Source organism: Electrona antarctica (genome assembly GCF_951216825.1).
Source record: "Electrona antarctica genome assembly, chromosome: 19".
Classification (NCBI taxonomy): Eukaryota; Metazoa; Chordata; class Actinopteri; order Myctophiformes; family Myctophidae; genus Electrona; species Electrona antarctica.
In genome coordinates, this window is record NC_136800.1 from 10,394,412 (window position 1) to 10,417,994 (window position 23,583).

Sequence of the window (23,583 nt, forward strand, 5' to 3'; positions counted from 1 at the left end):
GTTATACTTCAATCAATCAATCAAAAGGGCTCACAGAAAATGATGTTTTGCTCAAATCGGCTTAACAAATAGATGGCGAAATATATAGTGGCCATATTAAATCCCCATTATTGCCATGTGGTAATCCAATATATATCACCAAATATAAGTTCGGGAGATTGCAGAAATAGTTTGGCAAAGGCCCCGAAGTCTGTTGAATGTAGAGTTTGTTTGAGGGGTGAGAAAATATGTCATTTCAGAGGCGAGCCGTGGTTTAATGTAACGTAGGAGAGTCCGGACCAATGAAACTCTTTGACGCTCCACCCTACCTGCCTCTCTCTCCACCCCCCTTCCTAATCCTATACACATACTCACAACTGAGCATGATCCGCTACCATCCGCATCTGGAGCCGCTGCTTTCTACACGAGAACCTTCAACTTTTTTTTTTACATTTTACTCTGAATAAGGGCTGCGCTGAAACACACGTTTGTGACTATCATAGCCTAGCAATTCATCAGGGTGTAGGCTATTTGGTTTCATTAAAATAGTAAGTAGTGATTCTTTAAAGCCAAGTTGGCGCTTTTCTCTCAACTGTCTAGCTTCGTCTACATGTCCATGCGTAAACAGAGTAGACATTTATAGGGGTTTCATTCAGTTATTATTTCACTGCAGTTAGACTTCTTGCTACGCTTTAGCGCGAGTTCTGGATTTCCTAAAACGATTATCGACTAACATGTTGAAAAGTTATGTGAAATCTGCGATGCATTGATCCATTGATCCACGCGTCGCAAAGTCGGCAAAAAGTGTGAGGTTGTAATTTCAGGCTATAGTTAATTGTTTAAAAAAAATATTAATTGTTAAAATTATTAATGTTGCTCTCTCTTTTACCAATTTACCTATAGTCCTTTCTGATAACCTGGTTACCGTCGCGTATAGACATCAGCGCTGATGGTGACATGAAGCAGATGGACTCAAAATGCGGATTTAAATAGCGAATCCTGTGATGGAGTGATAGCCTGCGTTTAGTCCAGCACCGACTTAACATTTGGACACAAAACCGCCCGACTTTGGAAGGGCAGATCGGAATAAAGGCATAAGGCGCACAGCTCCATACTGAAGTGTTTAAGTTAGTCTGAGGGGAAATTTAAAAGACCTAAAAATACAGCGTTGGTTTCTTCCCTACAAAGAATCATTTGAACTTCCCACCGCAGAGCGAGAGCGACATAAATAGTTCTGACATGTGGATGTAATTTCAGAAGAAGAAGAAGAGAAAAAAAAGAGAGAGACAGATGCAGAGAAATAAAGTGAGCTGACCGAGTCTGCATGAGCATATATATAGTGAGTGGGCTAAGATTAGAGGAAAAAATATTGTGGGCAAAAACAGATTATAGAGTTGTGATTTTACGAGGCACTATGAGCATCCAGAGAACAGATGGAGTAAAAAACGAGTCGCGCCGCTTTGAAGATAGTTAAATTAGATTAAACAATTTCATCAAGTCGATCTTGGAGGTCCTGGCAGAGCTGTCCTCGGGTCAGGGATGGGATCCACTCTCGTGCAACACTATTTGGACTTTCTTCTCATCTCTCTGCTGAGCAGCATATGCATGGTAAGTCTTTCAAGAAACACACCGGTATCCTGTTTTGTGTACATAGTGACAAAATGTCAACACTTTTATGTGCCGTGCGTAATATGCAAAAATATTGTTAGGAATTTGCGAGTTGAATTCGTGCTACTGTATGTCAGTCAGCGCATGCTTCCATTAGAACGCAATCTCCCTAGAAAGCAGACCGAAGAGTAATGATTGTGTTGATAGCTCTTGACATTTCCTTTAAGCTGCACATCCAGAACCTGCAGGAAGGTTCCCCAACCCATTTGCGCTTGTGGTCTTCTTTTTTTTGCCAAGGTTGACCCAAATTACTAAACATATCAAGCTTTGTTGCATACTTGCAGAGGACTATAGCAAATAGCAATATTCTTATTTAGGTGCTCCCAAATGTAACAAATATGTTTTCCCCTATAAAGTAATAGTATATTGGCCTTGGTGCTGCAATGTAGCCTACTATTTTATTGTGGTGTATAGCTTTGTTGTCAGCAATGTTAAATTCATTGTGCAAACTCTTCAGGCAAGGATATACAGGTATAGAGCTAGATGATGTAAAACCATTGTCTTCAATTCATTCATCTCTTTCAGCACTTTCCCAGCAATAATTCCCTATTCTCTGAATCTCTCTGAGTCATAGCTTTTTTTCTTTTTTTACTATCTTCTGCCACAATGTGATGTATGATTGCTCTGTCAAATATATCACTGTGTATATAGCAATCCAGAATGCCTGCTGTGCAGGCAGACAGGCAGGCAGAGCAGTGCACCAGGTTGGTTGTGTGTGTGTTTTGGCTGGAGCTGTTGTGCATTCAACAGGCAGTTCGCCCGGCCTCTGAGGCTAACAGTGATGTGGTCCGTCACTGTGCCGCACTGGACCTCTGGGCTCATTGGTTTAGAGATGGCAGAGGAAAACAATTATAACATAGCTGTATATTTATAGCTGATTCAACATTCAGTCGTTAAAAAGGCTGTCTGTGAATACTGTTTACCCATTTTCAGTTTGATGTTTGGTTCTAGTGTTCTTCTCCGCAAAAATGTAACAGTTTTTTTCCATAGTGTGACCAAAAGCGACATAGATTGCTGTGGGTGCCAAACCTAAGAGTGGAACATCTGCATTCCTGTTCTGTGCATATGAGAGAGGAGGACACAACTGCAGTTTTTATATTTTATTAGAGACGTGTGTAAATCGCTTCTATTGGTTGTCCTATTACATATGGCAAAATGGCAAATGGCTAAACATTATAATAATCTTTATTTGTATACCACCTTTGTTATCAAAGTTACAGCAAAGTTCTTGTACAGTACTATTTTAGTACATACTGTATAAAAATAAGTAAAATAGAATAAATACCATGCAATTATACAGTATTGTACCAAAGAATCAGCCCTTTCGCGTGTGTGTGGCATAGTTTAGGAGGCAGACAATCATACTACACTCCCATTGGCTTAGGCAGCGTGTGTGGCAGCCAATCAGGACTAGGCAGTTAGTATGACTAGGGTGTCGATCTTGTCTACATTTCATGAGCTTTTATTAGTCAGGTCAGGTTTCACCTGACAAAAAAAAGCATAAAAAAAGTGAGTGGAAATGTACACATATAGAATTGGACATAGGCATATTGGCGAACATCCTAAAATGATGAATCCAAAATGTTAGCCCATTCTGGACGGGAACCCCTTTTGGTGTTTTAAGCATTATGTTATGCTTTAGCTGTTCGAACTAACAAAAAGGTAGGAACGCACACCAGTAGTGGGAGGTGCTGACCCAGGATACTTTATGGCACTCCGTGCCGCAATACAAGCTTGTAGATCTGCTATTTTTGAAAAATCGTGAAAATGTGGCGCAAATCTTTGAATATATATTCTTTCAGAGTGAACGTTTTTAATTCAAATCCTTGCTTCTGGGGGGATCCCTGGAACAAAATATTTTCAGATGGGGGGGTCCACGGCCAAATACAGATAATTCTGGAGGTCCTTGACATGAAAAAGGTTGAGCACCAGTGACATAGAAACATAGTTTTTTTCAGAAAACTGCTTAAAAAAGATTTTTTGTAAGAATCGGCCTCCAGCCTAAATGGGTTGGAACAAAGACAACTGCCAACTGATGCTGCGTCTCCTCCTCATGGTGCGAGACCTTTTTCTAGGTGAAGTGAGGTCGTACAGTAGCAGACAATGATTCATTGGACTGGGTGAGCAAGACCTCGCTAAACTCCGAGACAAAGAGAACACTTCCTCCTCCGAGGAGTCTTTGTCCGTTATGGCGGCCTTCCTCACTTATCCAGTTATAGCTTTTATTAACCCATTTAGACCTGAGAACGATTCTACAAATGCCTTCTAAATCATGACAGTTTTCTGAAAAACCCATGTTTCTATGTCAGTGGTACTCAAACATATTCATGTCAAGGACCCCCAAATATATATATATGTAATTGGCCGCAGACCCCAACTGAAAATATGTTGTTCCAGGGACCGCCCCAGAAGCAAAGATTTGAGTTAAACGTATAACGTACGTACTGACCTACAAGCTCATAGCGCGGCACTCGGTGCCGCGCTATGAGCTTGTATTTTTCAATAGCTAAAGTACAACAGAATGCTTAAATCACCAACAAGCGGGGGTTCCCGCTCAGAATGTGTTAAGAGGAAGCACCACTTTCTGGAACCTCACTGAGTGCATATATAGGCCTAATTTGTTCCCCATGACTGCCTGATGACTTACACGTGTGTGCATCTTTACTGGGGAGGGGGACTATATAGTATCTGTAAAGAAAGGCCTTCAACACAGTCACTCGCTATAGTTCTGCACAAAGTATAAATTGGACCGTTGCCATGTTAGAGTTGGTGGTGTTTATATTCCCTTTTGCAAAGAGGAATAATAATATTTAAAGTAATGCTGTAGATTCATGGCATCCGTAGTTGTGCCCTTTCATTTTAAATATGTGCAAAATGAAATTTAACTACCCAGAATACCTGGATTTTGGGGACTGAATTTGTATTTTGTACACACGGTGTAGACTTAAGAGTAAAACTGAAATGGGAATATCATTTATTTATTCAGTTTTTACTGTCTGGCTGCTGAGGCTGGCAGAAATAAGTGAATTATATCGGCCTACATAATAATTCTGTAGCAGCAATAGTTGTAATTATTAGCAACAACAACATGTGTGATCTGTTTGTATTGTGTATTATGTGTGTTGTATCCTGATGACTGCTTGGCACAAAACAAATATCCGCAAGACAAATAAAGTCTATCTATCTATCTATCTATCTATCTATCTATCTATCTATAATAATATACTAACTAGAAAAGTTAGATTACTCCGGAATAGTCTGTTTGTAAAACATAGATTGGTTACATAACCAACAACAGCCAATTAGCTGCTAAAAACTTTGTGCAAAGCTCAGCCAATCACAACGGAAGTTCGATTATTCGATTACTCCGGAGGAAAAAGAAAGTGTCGCAATAACAATAGTCTGGTTGCACACTAATAATAATAACTAGAAAAAGTGCCCCTCGGGGCACAGGTCTCCACCAGGCCAGGTCAGGTTGTGGCCTCCTGGTGGCGCTATAATAGGCCAATGTGAAAAGGGTGCCATTTGTTCTTACACCATTGATGGCAATTGGATGATTTGAGGCATTTTGTTCCAAAAATGTGTTTTGTGCACACATGCACACACGTGCCTGTGCACATGTACAGTAGCCTGTGTGTGTGAGTGTGTGCACATAGTCCTCTATAGCCAGACAATCAGCGATCTCCGCCTACTGATACGCCTGGGGAAATGTAAAATCAATATATGAAACAGCGAGCGGAGAAAACGGCCGCTGCCAAACCTACGCCCACTGTTTTGAAAACAAATCATATCACTCCCAGTATGAATGACCGCCCTAATTGCAGTTGGTTGCATTGGTTCTGCAATAAAGTTATTATTTTTCTCCAAATTACTTCCACCCAGTTACTCCCTACATTGAATTTAGATGTCACACCAGACATTATCAGTAGTTGAGATCTCTGATCATCTGGCTACACAAGATTAGTGTGCAAGTGCGTTTGTGTGACAGAGTGAAAGATTGAAATCAATGTATTAAACAAACTAGTTTTTTTTTTTTTAAGAATAATTCCGCTAAAGCTGCTATTTTGTTTAGAGCCAACCTACATGCAGAACACATACACAGTCAGGAGATGAGGTGAGGTCGATTCTACAAATGTCTTCTAAATTCTGGCAGTTTGATGATGTTTCTATGTCAATGGTTCTCAAACTTCTCAAATGGTCCCCCCCCCCCCCCCCCCCCCCCCGAAGCAAAGATTTGAGCAAAAAAACGTTCACTCTGAAAGTATATATAAAGATTTGCGCCACATTTTCACGATTTTTCAAAAGTAGCAGACCTACAAGCTTGTAGCGCAGCACTCGGTGCCGCGCTATGAGCTTGTAGATCTGCTATTTTTCAATAGCTAAAGCATAACATAATGCTTAAAACACCAAAAGGGGTTCCCGCGCTGAATGGTTTAAGAGGGTTTATTTGCAGAGGATGGGAGTCGAGGAGCGATTGGTAATGGCATGGGCAGGCTGTAATGGCAGTCAAGTGAACGGGCAGACGAGAAATGATCCTGAGCACAAGGAAAGTGATCAAAATTAACCAATCACAAATCTCTGGAGGTCTGAAGAAGCAGGTCTCTATCACTATAGGTCACAATGATCTGACAAAGTGGGTGAAGAGATGGGGTTTATGGTGATGAGCTGATGGATGGCAGGTGTATTGACTGAGGGTGGTGACTGGTGATTAGCTCAAATGGTGAATGAGGAGATTTAGGACAGCTAGGGCAGGCAGGACCCAGGAACATATGCACGCACGCACACACACACAGCGACCAACAGAAGGAGAGGGAAATATTCATATTTGTTGACAACTGTAAATGTAAGGGAAGATACTGTGTGATACCTGCAAATGGGTGAAAAGGTGGGTGAAGTTTTTAGTCATATACAAGCTCCCATCGTTTGCAGTTTTCAAGAAAGAATAAAAGAATAGAGATAGAAAGAAAACATGTCAGCTATGTGAAATATAAAAATATTAGTAGTGTGCATAATATATGCATAAATTGAATGATGGTTCAAATTAATGGCATGTCAAAATGATAGCTGAGCTGACATGAAAGTACACTGACATGTATAAAATACAGTTTTCAAACAGAGGTTTTCAACCCATTTCATATCAAGGCCCATTATTTATTCGCCATTTGAGTCAAGGACCACCATTTGATGAGATTTAGCGCCCCAGACCAAAGACTATGAATATTATTTTGTCGTTGGATATGATTTTGTCCACAATTCCATGCTGTATTGATGTTGGTACAATTAGTAGAGACAACAGGCGTTGATGAAAATAATTATTCCACATTCTCTAATTGTGTAGACTGTAGACTTCTGGTAAATTAAGCAAGGCAGATGTTTAACAATTGAGAGCGTAAAATGACACCAAATGAATGGTCCGTACGAGTCCATTTGGTTTCATTTTACACTATCAAGAGTTAAAGATCTAATAAGGGTCCATTTGGTTACCAACTCTCTATCGTTTAGCTGGGGACAATCTGGAACCCTCTCAAGGACCACTAATGGTCCCCGGACCACTGGTTGAAAACCACTTTTTTAGAACAACACATTTTGGAGCAAAATGTGATTACAGATGAGACATTACTACCACCGGAATTGGACTGAAAGCATTTAATATCGAGTCAACACTTGACAATCTATTTTTGTAGAACTGGCTCGACTAGATTTTTCCACAACCTGGCCTGGATCATTTCAACTGATGTCGATTCGATACTAAAGGTGCTTCAACTTGCACAGAAGGAAGTATTTCATCCCTTATTTACTTGTGCAGTCCAAACATTTACGATCTGTTACAATCTGGTTCCCCTCTCTCATCGGGTTTCATTAGTGTTCTGGGAGAGCTCAAACACCTCGGCACCCCCAGGTTTGGTCTCAAGCAGTCAGTTGGTTGCCTTTGCTTACACTGATTGTTAAAGCTACAATCAGAGACTTATTATAATGGAAAAAAAGAGAATTGCACACAGACTGATTGACATTGTCAATATAACGTAATCTGAAGTGCACCAGATTAGACACTATGAACCCCCAGTCTTTACCATCTTTACTGTTGTTTAGACAGTGTTGCAATTTATGGAAATAACATTCACGGGTTGTATCTTTTTAAGGAATATTTTAACAGCCGTTTAAGGTTTTAGAAAGGGACTTAAGCTTGTACTCCTTGCCAACAACATCTGATCTTCAAGCTAGTACCAATGCGCCACATTGCAACGATCAAATCAGTTCTTGTGACGAGCGACACCGCCGTACTCTGGCTCTGTGCTATGGAGTATAAATTAGACTTTAACTTTACTTCCACTACACAGACAAGTTCTCCATTAATTTGAAAGTAGGTCAGACAAGTCACAGATATAAGATATTCTGTCACATTCTGTTTTCTGAGAGTGTAAAAATGTGCACTTTATAGGTATTTTTGGTCCAAATATTGATAAACATAAGCCTGCGTTCAGACCTGAATACATATATTGGCCTCGGTTCGTCCCGTTTGTACCGCACCAGGTCGCGCCGCGCCCGTTTGCACAATTCTCGTCTTTGCATTGACTTTGTATGTAATCGCGACGCTCTAACCATCCAAGTCTGAACGCACCCTTTAGTGAGTATATTTCACTCTCATTGCATGGCAGGACTCATTATCAGACTTTTAAGCACATAAATGAATATGAAGACCGTGGATTCTATGTTACTTTTCTTTAATTGGATATGTTCCACATAAATAGGTCACGACTCACCAGTGTCTGTGTAACGTGAGTGACGATGGCAGGCGGGAGGGGAATAAGGAACAGATATATATATCTGCTTTCTTTGTGTTATGTGCTAAGTCAATATGTCAATATGAGTTCTGCTCACTATCCAATGAGATTGAATGGAGAGAACAAGAAAGAAACTAGACTTCCTCTTACTCATGGAGCAAAGGAGCAACTATAGAATAGGCGACTGCAAATATTTGGACTTTTAACTCACTCTACGGCCCCCAGACTTCAACCAAAGTTCAACATCACTTGCTAGTGTAAGTATCGTCTAGGTGTTACTGACGTGGAATTCAGTTCCTGTAGATTTCTAACCTTCCAAGATCGTGAGAAGGTCACCCACTGCCGTCACTGGACAGTCACCACATGTTTGCCTGAATTTTCCTCGGATTAACTGGAGTCTCCCCTCACAGAGTCAACGTTTAGGGGCAAACACGGCCCACTGTACACAACGTATCATTATACCCCTTGATATGTTAGAGCACTGCTTGTGCTGCGCAGTGGTGGAGAACGGTTACACCGTCAAGTTAACCACTTAAACCGTATATACTTCATTGTACTAGGGATGGAGCTCGTTAATTTTTATTGATAACGAGCACCTTATCGATCAGGCTTACAGTGATGTAAATAGGTTTTCAATGTACTGAGTCCCGGGATGCAGGGATGGTCTTTTAGATGAGTCCCAGGGACATTTTATGAGTCCCACTTCAACGACGTTAGGAGCCATATTTTGCCATTTTCACAAATTGCAGTATTTAACTCGAATTTCATTTTTATATGGTTATAATGTGGTTATATTCCTGTAGAAAACAGAAGAAATTATTATTATAACTAAAGCTAGCAAAAATAAACTAGAATAAAAAACAGTACAGTAGTACAGTAATGCATCCCATGGATGCAGAGGTCGTTGTTTTATTGCATCCCTTAACTATAAACTGCGTTTTGGGATGCAAAATGCACCCTATTTTAATCTCTCAATAAGAACCCGGCTTATCGAGCCGGGTTCTTATCGAGCCCACTATCGAGCATTTTCTATTATTTTCTGGAAAGACGTATCTTTTACAAGGGCCTTCAAATACAGTACCTTTCTAACAGACGGAAGACAATTGACCTTTTTACTAAGAAAAAAATATTAAAGAAACTGTTAACTGGTAATATGTGTACCGTCACTTTAAAAGTGTAATTTTGTTTACCTGGACAGCGCTGGTTGGCCCCCTCATTTTTCCCCCCATACACCAAATGTCGTTCACTGAAAATAGCCGATCTACAAGTTCAAAGCACGCTGCGGATCAGCAAATTTAGCTGAATTGTTTTCCCTGAATGGCCGCCTATTATGTCATGCCCAGAAAAGGGCTCATGTGGCTAACTCCAGAAAGCAATCCTATCTGGATTTTTCAAATTCCCTGTTAGAAATATAATCGCCTTAATCACACGGTCACCTCTTTCATAATGACTGACACATTGCTCAGTTTGGAGAGGGCCCATGAGTCAGTCTCATAATGTGTGTTAATAGGGGAGTCTTCAGTTTCATTGGCATGGTAAGGTTATACCATGGCTGTGTTTGACTCAGGAAAGGGCTTGTTTTCTTGACTTCCCGTGACCTCCTCTTTTTTTCAGCTTTTCCACTTGAAGAATGCAGGAGTGTGAGTAACTCAATGCCACTTTTACACCTCACCGAAAAAGTTACACCACCAACACAGATATTTTAATGAAGTGTCCCTGCTGCAAGACCTTCCATATACACACACGCAGCTTTTCTGGAAAAGACAGGCCTGCCTTTTAGAGTCTGTGTGAAAAACGTACGCTCCTTCTATTTTTGCATAATTGTTCGTGTTTCATTTTTTAATTTGAATTTCAATTCTGTCAACTGATTTGATGGTCTTCGACTCGCAATTTCCTGCCTCTGACTTAAGCTCTAAATCTTCTCATTTGCATTCACCAATAATTATACTTCTCGACATGGGTTATCTTAAGGACATAGAGCAAACACAGTATGAATATGCTTAGTGGAACAGGGTCTCCCAGGGCTCTGAACTTGTTCTGCTCCTTTTTTCCCCTCTACACCAGATCTTTGGTGAAAATAACACATGCATTGGGAGCTGTTGTAGATCGGCTATTTTTCTAAATGTTCGCCCCAGCCAGAATACGGACGCTATACGCTAGGGTACATATGGTTAAGAAAGGGCACATTCTTAAATGACACCTATAATACTGTTTTAAGGTGCAGGAATGTGAGAAAATGGGCGATCTCACTGTTCTGATCTTTTCTACAGACCTATAAATCTTGACCCTGGTTCCTTTCATTTTGATCTCGGTGAACATATGAAAAGAAGAATGTTGCTGCAAGTGGGAAGTTGTCAAGTTTCAGCTGAATGCCAAGAGACAGATCACGTCTAAGAGACATGTGGCGATGGTATCAATTATACTGTGAAGTAGTCTTGTGTCAAATGTTACAATCGATGTATGTCAACTGTTGATAGGATTTGAAGGCTTTATATATTTCCCCTGTGTTCTCCATGTCCAGCACCTACACTGTTGTCTTTGTTAATACGCTCAGTATAGTGTACTGAACTAAGGCCTTTTCAAACAGACAGACAATTTTGTACTACAGACGAAAAACAGTCTAAGTCCACAATAATTATCCATAATGTATAAATGATGGATAAGGGGTCAGGACAACGAGGCCTTTTCGTGGAGAGGGGTCAGAATAAAATTTGGACTTAAACTGTTCTTCGTCTGTAGTACTCAATTAATCTTAAACACTATTATAAAATGATGGTAATATATGGCAATCAGTCCAGTCAAAGACACACAGGACTGACTGCTACAACACCGCGTTGAAGTCTTGACCTGTAGGGTCTTCTTTACTCCAGTTACCTGCTGTATGAATATTGTGGCTCAGAATTCCATGTGGGCAGCATTCCTGAAATCCCAGAGTACCTCAATTGCGTTGACTTGTGAAAGTTCTCAGCCATGTATATCTGCCTTGCCCATTGACGGAGGATTCGGACAGAGCCCTCCTCCCCCCCGCTGTTGCGCGCAGGATTGCATTTCAAAACTACAGGAGCTCCCTATAGACCCATAATGCGGCCTAATCCCTAATGCAAGTATACAGGCAGCACAAAGTTAATTTCCTAAATTATTACGGCCGAATCAGTGGCCTTTTTGGCACATCTGGTGCATTTTGTTTACGTGATTTGGATGCAACTCAGAGTTTTGGGCAGGGCCCTAGTGCCTGGCACATGGCTTCTGGCTGCTGCTGTGAGAAGGCAGGATTTCTTAAAAGGACCTTTATTAGTTTCATTGCAAACCTCTGGGGCTTATGGTGGGTTTGTAAGTATGCAGTTCACAGCTCGAGATTTTTCCAGCAAAGAGTAAGAAATCCTCATTGCAGCAAAGGGCAGATTTGTGACAATTCATGTCCAAGATAAGAGTGAGTAGAGACTCACCTGGACTGCTGCATCGGCTCAGTGATGATCCAATGACAGCTGAAAATCGGCAAACATGCGCTTCGGCCTTGGAACTGACAACATTTGGTACAAATTGCGTTTGAAGATTTTCTCAACAATTAATAAATAACTCGAGTAGTACCGATAACACTGAATGACACTGACACATAGACTACTTTAACCCATTTAGACCTGAGGACGATTCTACAAATGCCTTCTAAAATCCTGACCGTTTTCTGAAAAACCCATGTTTCTATGTCAGTCGTCCTTGACATGTTCATGTCAAGGAGCCCCAAAAATATCTGTATTTGGCCACCGACCCCTATCTGAAAATATGTTGTTCCATGGACCCCCCCCCCCCCCCCCCAGAAGCAAAGATTTGAGTTAAAAACGTTCGCTCTGAAAGAATATATATTCAAAGATTTGCGCCATATTTTCACGATTTTCCGTTATGAGCTATGAGCTTGTAGATCTGCTATTTTTCAATAGCTAAAGTATAACATAATGCTTAAAACACGGGGGTTCCCGCCCTGAATGGGTTAAGTACTGGTATTCATCGTGTGCCGTCCATCAATGTGGTTTTGTCTGCTCGGCTGCTTCAAATACCTTAATTAATGTTGTCAACCAGTACGGGTTCCTTTACTCTTCTGCCTGGCATTGTGCCAGACACAGACGGGAAATGAGATTACTTGTATCATCTACTGGCTGTTGTGAAATAAACAAAGCACTCATACAGTACTCACGCAGGAGTAAACTTTAGGGCCTTCTTTCTTCCACTAATAAACTCTTTGACGTGTTAAGTGAAATATGACCAAATGCTGCATGACCCACAACAACACAGTTTAAAAATGGGCATCCAACATACAGTAGCACCTTGTACAGTAACCTATTGAAGTCAGTCAGTCAGCACTGTCACGCTGAGCAGTGACATTGAGCAAACATCAAATGACAGCAATCATCTACCATGCAAGCGATGTTAGCAAATGTCACTATAATTGCAATCAGGAGTGCAGAGTGCATCGGGCGTTGCTTTAGGACACGGTGCAGTTGTTGGAAGTGCTTCCACAGTGTTGACATGTTTGATATTCGGCTTTCAGCCCATGTGCACCTGTTCACATAGCTATTTATTGAGGATAAATAAATCATTAGATGGATGGATCCGGCATTGAATGAACGATATGTTGCCTAGAGCGGTTCATCAAAAAATATGCCTCGATCGAGTCTGATTCAGATCTTGGGGATTGACTTGGGACGCCCTTTGACATATATGTACCCCGGTTGTTTATAAGGAAACTAGGCTGCTATTTGCAGTAGGCCGTTATTGTCTCCACCAGGCCGAAGGCATGGGGAGAGTGTGTGTGTGTCTGTCCGTCTGTGTACAGCTAATCTCCGTCACCGTTAACCCGGTCAATGCCACATTTTGCACACAAACTCCCTGGATGCCAACGATGAACCTCTGCCCCAAATTTTCCAGAACGTCCTGTTATAGCGCCACCAGGAGGGCGACTATTGTAAAACACATTTTTGAATATTACTCCTCCAGATTCTGTCCAAAAAATCCCGCAAATCGTTACACAGTATATCTATAGTCATGTGTTCAAGACGGATCTGTCCGATATTTCATATTCCATCCTAATTGGCTATCATTGGCTTTCAAAGTTTGCAGGATTGGCCCGTTTTGAACAAAAAGCCTCAAATCATGAACGCAGCATGCCATTTACGTGAAATCTTTCCCGGACTTTCCTACTAGGCTGATGAATATATCCCACCCTTTTCACATTGGCCTGGTATAGCGCCACCAACAGGTGGATTTTAGCAAAACACATTTTTGGAACAAAATGCCTCAAATCATCCAATTGCCATCCAAGGCATAAGGAGAAATGGCATCCTTTTCACATTGGCCTATTATAGTGTCACCAGGAGACCACACCCTGACCTGCCCTGGTGGAGACCTGTGCCCCGAGGGGCACTTTATCTAGTTTATTTTTGCACCGGGCCATTATTTGGTTACAGTTCCTGTTGAGCATGTTTTTTAGCGCAAAATGAAAAGGTATGATAATCATATATAGCAGGCAAAGTCTTTTGTCTTTTTGATTTAATATTGAGAATAGGGGAGTTTATAGGCAGCTCCTGCTGCTTAATTGATTTGACCCAGATTACCGCAAACAGACTGGCATGATGTAATTCGTTTGGTAGCACAGCTGTGTAAAATTCCAATATTATAAACATTTTAAAAGGCTGTCATATACTCTTAATATATTCTTTCAAATGAGGTTTGGCCTTATAGATGTAATACATGGGCTCAGTTTTTTTTAATTAATACATTTTCAACCATTTGAATAAAGTTGTACACATCAGTGAAATGAACCGCTGGTAGGACCTCTGCTTACATTCATGGTGAGCGTCCACCTGCGATCTGCAAGCTCACAACGTGCTGTGGACGGAACACTTGGAGCTTGTATATACATGGAATGACAAACATTTCACAGAAATTGACAGAATATATGCCACTTTGAAATAAATCAATCGGTTGTGCATAGGCTGAGTATCGCACGAATGACTATACAGTACATTTATTCTTGGGATGTGGAGGACTTTGGTGTTGCGCTGTTGTGAGGTGGTGAGGCCACGTGAGTGGCACGCAGAAAATAGGAGATCTGCAAACTCAACACGCTTTGTATATATAATATATATATAATATAAATGAGGCTGACTATGGGCGTTTATACGGACGAAGGCGGTTATTTGGACGAGGCGGTTATTATACGCAAAATGGTGTCAGAACCTGGGCTGTTATTAGGTAGTGGGAGGCTATTTGAGTAAGGGCTGTTATTTGGAAATATACGGTAACTGATAAGTTACAATATTTGTAAAATTATCTCCAGTGATAGGTATATTGCAATTGCAAACTAGAAAAAATTGATCGGGCCAACGGTGCCGGAGATTAGCTGATAACGGACGGACGGACGGATGGACGGACGGACGGACGGAAGGACAGACACACACACGGACGGAGTGCAAAACATACTCTCTCCCCATGCCTTCGGCCTGGTGGAGACAATAAGTCATTACATTTTTACATGGGTAGAAGTTTGAGATAAATTGCGAGTCCAAAACATAATACAAAGCTCCATTATATATCTGAGCAACCTACCATGACTAGCTACCTATAAAGCCACTGGCCGCTTGGCCTAAGCCTTTTTTATTATTATTAATAAAGAAGATCAACATGCATGTCAATGTTCAGCTGTTTGTTGACTTTTCGCTGACGACGAGAAAGCCCTCTCAGTTAATCTGGTAAACATAGATAGCACATAGATGTGCCATTATGGGGAGACGGAGGACTCAAGGAGGCGGCAGCTGTAAACTTTCTCCAGGCCAATAATGGATGTTTTTTTTATTTGATTGATTGAAATATTTATTAACAGTTTGCAGAATTACAGTACATTTCAAGCACAAACTCAATACAAAGACTGTTAACTGTGAGAGGACGACCCAAATAAGCATTACACTTGTTTACAAGAGGGTCCACCTTGTTCAATTCATCAAAACATTTAGAGACGTACAAGTAGACACTTCTATATAGTCAAAGAACGGAACAGGAATTCATCATAAAGGAGGTAAAAAGGGAAAAGAAACATATACAGTGAGGGGAAAAAGGGGTGGGGGGGCCAGTTTCGAATTGCAGCCGTCCGTAGGTGCCCTTTGAGAGCAGTTTTGAAGGAGTCAAGGGATTCGCATGTCTTAATGACTGTTGGTAGGGCGTTCCACATTTTGGTGGCATAGGAGCGAAAATAATTTAGTCCCTTGTTTGTGCCTAATCTGGGTTGTACATGGTTCGTTGCACTCCCTCTGGTGTTGTGGGTGTGGACTTCGTTAACATTAAGGAAGTATCTAGACAGGTACATGGGTATCTTGGTGGTGTATCGAATCTTGTGGACCAGACCCTTTGCAAGATGCTGTACTCTGTCGTCGACCCTAAGCCATTCCAGCCTGTCAAAGTGGGCAGGGGTGAGGTGGGTTCGGGGGGTGAGGCCAAGTAGGAGCCTGACCAGTTTGTTTTGGGAAGTCTGGAGCCTAGTTTTAAGGGCCTTTGAGGTGCTGTGGTACCAGGAGGTGCATGCATAGTCAAAGAAACCTTGTACGAGGGCTCCTGTTAAGGTCTTTAAGGTGTTTTTGTTGACCAGTGAGGAGATCCTGGCCATTTTATCACCGGAAAGATTAGCCTCCATGATGGAACCTAGGTAGGTAATTTCATCTTTACGTGTGATAACATTGTCACCCACTCTAACCACGAAGTAATTTGCCTTGCTGAGATTACTATTAGATCCAAAGAGAATGAATTCAGTTTTTCCCAGGTGTAAAGATAGTTTGTTATCAGCGAGCCAGGTGCAGATTCTACCGAGTTCAGAGCTGAGGGCCTTTTCAACCTGCAGTTTGTTCCTGTCCGAGATTAGTAGTGCTGAGTCATCTGCGAACAGGAACAAGTTGCAGTCACAAGCTGATGTCATGTCGTTTACATATATTAGGAACAGTAAAGGCCCTAGTATGCTTCCTTGTGGAACACCACAGCTCACTGGGAGGGGGGGACAGTGTTCCATTCACCTCCACCATCTGTTCTCTACCCTCCAGGTAGGATTGCATCCAGCTCACTGATGTGCTATCGAAACCAATTGCTTTTAGCTTGTTAACCAGTATGTAGTGGTTCACGGTGTCAAAAGCCTTTTGGAGGTCCAGCATGACCATGCCGCAGTATTTGCCAGCATCCACCTCATGTTTGATGTGGTCGCTCAAATAGAGAAGGCATGTGTCAGTGGAGTGGGATGAAATTAATGTAATGTAATTAATAATGCCAAGTGTCTCCAGTGTCTCCACTTCATTGATACGCCGATACGGTCGACATGTTTGTCTCGCTGTCACTCGCTTTTAGTTTTGACAACTGCAGAGCTACCGTTGTGCAGAGCCAGAAGTACGACAAAGAACTTTGCGCCATTGAGGGGGCAGAAAACAGCGCTCGGAGTGTGACAAGCTGGAGTTTGAAATACATTGTTTTCAACGCGGGCGCGCAAATAACAGCAATCTTAGGCATGTGTGCAACATGACAACTGTTTTAAAGTATTGTACAATGACAACTAAAGTCTCTGTAATGTTAATGTTGTACTATTAATAAAAAACGATCTAAAATAAAGGGATTTCAGATCAGAACACGCATTTATTATTATGCAAATTAACCGTAAAGCCGATAAGAATATTCGGATATTTCTTAACGGTCGGCTAAATGGCTATCCGGTTACCCGTTGACATCCCTAATGGCAATTTCTTATCCATGCACACCGTTGGCTGTTGACATAGACTCTGCTTTTCCTCCATGAGCTCCAGTCATTTTCAGTTAAATAAAACATGGTTTCAAAGGTCTCAGTACTAGCGACCTTGTTGTAAGTGGAAAGTGGAAAGCTCATGCTGACAGGCCGGTTACAGACCTCAACTGCAATATACCATGCACAGTCCAACCATGTAGGCCTATGCAAACAATGTTTTACTCTCCGATCAGTATCGTTCATAGTAGGTGCTGCCAATTTATTTTCCTCACTGCCTACAGTCAGTGGTTCACAAACGTTTTCATAAGGGTCAAGGACCCATAATTTAACCCATTTTGGTGTTAGCATTATGTTAAGCTTTAGCTATTGAAAAATAGCAGATCTACAAGCTCATAGCGTGCCACCATGTGGCGCGCTATGAGCTTGTAGGTCTGTTTTTTTTTTTAAATCGAAGAACGACTGACATAGAAACATAGCTTTTTCAGAAAACTGTCAGGATGTAGAAGACATTTTTAGAATCTGATCTCAGGTCAGAATGGGTTAATATGTATTTGGCCAGGGACACCCATGCACGATTTGTGTTGCAGAACGACATTTTGTCAAAAAATTAAATTGAACAGCAAATTAGCTTGTAGATAGGCTATTTTCAAATATTAACTAATTTTGTTTAATACAACCCTGGAACCACCTTTTGTTGTTTCCGTTGCATTATGGGTAAATTACTGTATAGTATATGCTTATAGGATAGGATGCTTGTTTGGTAATATTGCTTTTGCCTGGCCCTTAGTAATGCTGTAGACTAAAGGTGGCCTTACACTAGCCGATAATCGGGCATTTGAAATCTGACAGCACCACACACTACAGGATAATCGGAGCGGGGCCGAGCAAATATCAAACATTCTTGATGTTGATCGGGCCGATCCCGCGCGGGGGGTGCCCGATTGAGTCGGGCACCCCCTGAGCGTCAAAAATGCCCGATTATCGGCTAGTGTAAGGCCACCTTAAGGCCCGACTCACACCTTTACATCTAGCATACAACATTGATGCATGCTTGTTGTATGAGATGTATAGCTGATGCAAGCTCGCAATGCATTTCCAATGGGAGTCACATGGTTTGACACAACATTTGTGTTGTATGGCTTTCGGCTGTGTTTCGACTGCCCCCCTCCCCCTCATACAACACAAATGTTGTGTCAAACCATGTGACTCCCATTGGAAATGCATTGCGAGCTTGCATCAGCTATACATCTCATACAACAAGCATACATCAATCTGTTGTGCACGTGTGAGTCGCCCCTAAGAAAGACGTAGAATGCAAAGTATGGATTCTCTGATTATTCTACAGTGATGGTCACAGTTCCTTGGCCATTAGCTGACATCAAAAACAACCTTGCTATATTCATGGAAGAAGAATTCACACTTAAAGTTCTAAATCTTAAAAAGAAAGTGTCCATGGTGAGCACACGATTCAGTCTGAGCATCCCATTGAGGTTCCACTAACTCCAAGCTCTTGATTCTGCAAATCGGAGAGGAATGTTGGGGACGGACACACACACACACACACACACAGACTCACCTTGGATAATTCATCACTGCCTGATTATTCTCCAATTTAGACATATTATTGAGAGTGTACTTAAAATTAGGGGGCCTTGTTGTGTCTGTGTCCTACTGTAGTTCCCTGGATGTCAGTGTAAAAGGGGTTGTTTGCTTGCTTGGAGTGGTGGAAACTACTACAAAATGTACTTCAAGTACAAAAGTATTGGCTTCAAAATGTACTTAAAGTACCAAAAGTAGAAAGTACTCGCTATGCAGAATGTCCCATTTCAAGTTTTCAGATGTATATTGTATATTGTATATGTATATTTTGAAAATAGCAGATCCGCAAGCTCACAATTGCATCGCATCGCCATGCATTGTGAGCTTGTAGATCGTCTGATTTCAAATGGCCAAAGTAACTAGTAACTAAATGCTTTCAAATAAATGTAGTGGAGTAAAAGTGAAATATTTGTCTCGGAGATGTAGTGGAGTAGAAATAAAAGTAATGGAAATTGGAAATACTCACGCGACGTACAAATACCTAAAAAATGTACTACAGTGATGTACATGTAGTACATTACTGTAGTCCACCACTGTCGCTTGGAGTGGTAGTGGTACAGTTCTTTGTACAAACATGTCTCCAGAGCACTGATTGCATTATTGTGCAGTGCTTTGATGTGGACAGTTTTAAGTGGTAAAACGTATTTATTTACTGTACAGCACAAACCAATGCAATTATGGGTCAACTTGCAAAACAGCATGAAACCTGATATATTGTTGTTGTTTCATTCTGAATTGTGTATTGCATTATGACTGACTATAATATTGTTATGCTGTCTTTCCCCCCCAAAATGTATTTTAGCAAGGTCATTAGGAACACTGAGATTGTTATGGTTGGCATGAGCAGGTGCCCACGTGCACAGAAACAAGCACATATGCGCACAACAACAGAAACAAGCATACGCACATAACCAGAACAAGAACGGAGAAAGTGTCCCTTTTGCGGGCCACTTTTCTGTGGTTATATTCTGCTTTTTACACCTTATCTCATGTGTTGACACAGAGATAGACTAATAATTAATGTATACTGGCAATGCTTTATTTGACCTACTGTAGCTAATCACATCGTCATTATGTTTCCTGAGCTACACTTTCATCAACATCATCCGGAAAGCAGTTAAGGGTTAAGGGCCTTTCAAACGGGAAGCGAGGAACGCAGGCGTTGTTGCCTGGATCAACGACAGGTCTGCTACAGGTCTGCTACAGGTCTGCTATACAGGTCTGCTACAGGTCTGCTCAAGAAGGGCGCAACAACGCAAGCGTTAAAAAAAAGCTAAACAGTATCCAGGTCTGGTGAGTCACGGGCGTGTGCACGAAACGAGCACGTGCGCAACAAATTCACGGGACCGCGCTCATGTAAATTTGCTTGCAAAAACGCAGGTCTCATTGAAAATGAACTATAGGCGCGTTATATCGCTTCACGTTTGAAAGACCCTTTAAGCCTCTTGGCTCAGGGACACATCTTTGACAATGAGCAAGCCGAGGGTTGATTGGTTCAGGCTGTCATGACAGTACACGTGAGAATTTGATTGTGTGCTAAAATATATGCATAGATCTGCTGTGCAGGGCCAAATTATCCATTGGGTCAGTGGGGCCGTGGCCCAGGGGCCCTCGACTCTCAGGGGCCCTTGACTCTCAGGGGCCCTTCGGGGAAATTGGACTGCACGGTACTGGGTTTGAGGCCCTTCATTGGCCGTTGATTTTGTTAAATTTAGGTCAAAAAGATTATACAACAAGCCCAAATAGATTAAATCAATTAATTACCAGCTGCATTATTATTATCTGTGGGTCTGCTGCTGACGTTATGCCACTTTTTACTAGCTGCGCTCCGCTGTTATGCTCAAATTAGTGACCCTAAAGAATTCTGAGGCAACATGGCTGGAGACGAGGCAGCCAATCAGAACTGCTCGACTAGCCATGCCGTGCAGATGATAGGATGTTATGGGTTGTTGCCAGTGGTGGCAACTGTCGTGACAGAAATAAGATAAGCAGCCTCCAAAAACTAAACCAGTCAAGCAACTGAAATATGCAGACTAGGCAACTGGAAATATGCGGATTAGGCAACCCGAAATGTCGACTAGGTGTCGGTCTCTCGCAATTTGCGGTGTTGCAAGTTTCAGAGCAAGGCATAGACCAGGCTGCATGCTTTGCAAGCAGCTGGTAAAAACATGACCAAAGCACTTTTCAACCTATCTTTATATAAAATGCCACCATTTTTTCTACTCTGTTTGTGGGCAGTTCAGAAACCTGTGCACCAGTGACAGTGACATAAATGGGGAATCCAAGCTAATAGAAACGGCAGGCTTTCTTTTCCTGGAAAGTTGCAATGCAATACTGGAAGACGTCGTTCTCACGATAATACAAATCTAAATTCAAAAATAAATAAAAATCTTGTTCTTAAAAAAAATCTGCCTAACGATGATGTCACTGGTGGACAGGTTTCTGAACCGCCCACAGCCTTCCTATGAGACACAGACTGAGTAGAACAAAATGGTGGTATTTTATCATGAACATTAGTGAGGTTGAAAAGTGGTGCTTTAGTTTAAAGGTATATTCAGTGATTTCACTTAATTCAAATATCACTTATTTTTCTTATTTTTTGGATAATCCTCCCTACTATAAAGTGTGCTGACCATATAAGGAGTTACTCCCTGTCCACAGTGAGCCACTGGGGTCAAAAAACCCTAGTTTCGGTTTGGGCTTTGGGTGGCAAAGCCTTCATCCAATCAGGATGAGAGGGGCCTTCCTCCAATCATGATCGAGTGGGGCGGGCCTTGGTGCACATGCTGTTGGATTGTTGTACTTCCCCCACTGTAGAGCGTGTGCATGTGCACATCTTAAGGGTCTAAATTATCTAAATTACTCCGCAGGGTCAAAGTGGAAAAGGTTTTCTATGTCAATATTCTAGAACGGCGCATCTCTATTAAACATGACAAGCATGAGTAGGCAGTACCACCTACCTACTGCATGTAAAGGCTAGCAGGGGCTTCTTCTAATGTAAGGGCTGATATATAGTGCTTGACACAGAGGACTCATCTCCCAAACATTTAGTCTGGTTAAAGTGGTATTCTCAAAGAAGAGGAAGAACAATTTTGCAACGTTTCGACCGTCTAGGTCTCCCATCAGGCAAATATTACAATGACAGAAAAAAAGAGCAAATATATACAGAAATCATTGATTAATGATCATGCATAACACCTGGGAGTGGGAAGGAGCACAGCAACCTAAACCAATCCCATGCAAGGCTAGAACCGCAAGTCAGTCCACCCATCAGACAATCAGAGACAATCTTCTCTGTAAAGTGTTATTCTGCCGTGACACCTTTTCATTGCAGCGTTGAGCGTCACTTTTAGTATGGCGATGGCTGTTCTTCAGCAACACTGACAGCAGCATGTGCATTCTGGGAACAAGCAGCTGTTTACTGCCATGCTAATTACAGCGTTGATGAAAATGAAATCAAGAGCTAGTGGAACGTGTCAAAGCACAAGCGGCTGATTGGTCATGATGACCTGGCTGATGCTGAATAAACAATGTTAAGGCTGATTGATGCTTTGATCGGATGTTGAAGAAAGTGTTGACACAGGGTAGCTCTTCTTGAAGTGAACATTTGTGGGGCCCTGTGTCTTGTCTTGTGCCTAAACATTTTAGCCATTTTTTAACTGTTTTGAAAAACGTTGTGAGGTAGGTCGGCTATTTGAACAATTTTAAAATGTTTTTCAAAATGATACAAAAAGAAATCTATCAATACAGGCAGAATAGAAAAAAAATATCATCATTAATTTAGGAAACCTTTTGTCAGGAAATGAAGAACTTTACCTTGAAAAAGCTTTTAGTGCAATTTAGGAGCCTCTTCATTCTTTCTCGCTTGTTATGTTCTTTGTCTCTTAAAAAATGGATGAGGCCATTAGAACACCTTCTGAGTTCTGACCCTGGGAAATATTGTAGAATGTGACTCATGACTTCGTAAGTAAGTGTTCTTGAACAAAACGCTGATTGTTTTTGTGTTTTTTTTTTTGGTTTGGAGGCAATGCGTTTTAGATAAAGGTGCTATTTGAATGTACCATTTACCATTTGTCTTCGCTCCACTACATTTTCATGGTCAGCTCGCGGTGATGTGCAGGTATCTGATTTATTGGCCCGTTGACTCTCACTCTACATTTCTGTTTTCCCGGCTAATGTAGCTCTAAAGCCCAAACCTTAGGTACTTTCTTTTTTTTTAAACCGTTTTGTCCCGACCTGACCCTTTGGTGTGGTTTGGGCTTTAGACACAATTTTAAAATCTACACAACATCTTTAAACCTTATACACTAGTTCAATTTGCACCCATCACTATAGGCTAGGATGTAATAGTATGGGCAGTGCTTCATTTCAAAATTCTTAGGCGTGCATATGCACGCGCGCATGCACGCAAAATTCGTTTTTTATCCCGTTTTTTGCCCTTTTTTTTACACAACCAACGGACAGCCCACCCATCAGAACACAATAGAGTAGGCATATAGACGTTTTTATATGTCTTTAAATGTTCTGATGAATTGAAAATGGAGGACCCTGAAGTAACAAGTCTTTTTCTTTTTCTGGTTTTATACTCGTAGCAGTCAGATTTTGTATTGACCTGTGTAGGCTACTTTCGTTTGAACTGTAACTACCCAATTCTACAAACTGAATAAAATTTCCAATCAGTCAATCAATAACATTTGCAGCAGCAGTTCACACAGGGGCCCGCCGGCTCACAACACACAACTACAGTAGGCATTTGCAGTTCAGTTGGCACAGCTGCTCAACGTTATATTA

General features: G+C 41.4%; 1 protein-coding gene across 2 annotated transcripts in view; it reads left to right on the forward strand.

Moving 5' to 3' along the window:
- Nucleotides 1-502: 502 nt before the first annotated feature.
- The window catches only part of pth1r (parathyroid hormone 1 receptor), an 88,394-nt gene continuing 65,313 nt past the window's right edge, over nucleotides 503-23,583 (forward strand). For both annotated transcript variants that reach the window (XM_079488810.1, XM_079488811.1), the window contains exon 1: nucleotides 503-1,587. In XM_079488810.1, the coding sequence (XP_079344936.1) occupies nucleotides 1,519-1,587 (69 nt within the window). In that variant the 5' untranslated portion in view covers nucleotides 503-1,518. The remainder of the gene's footprint in view (nucleotides 1,588-23,583) is intronic.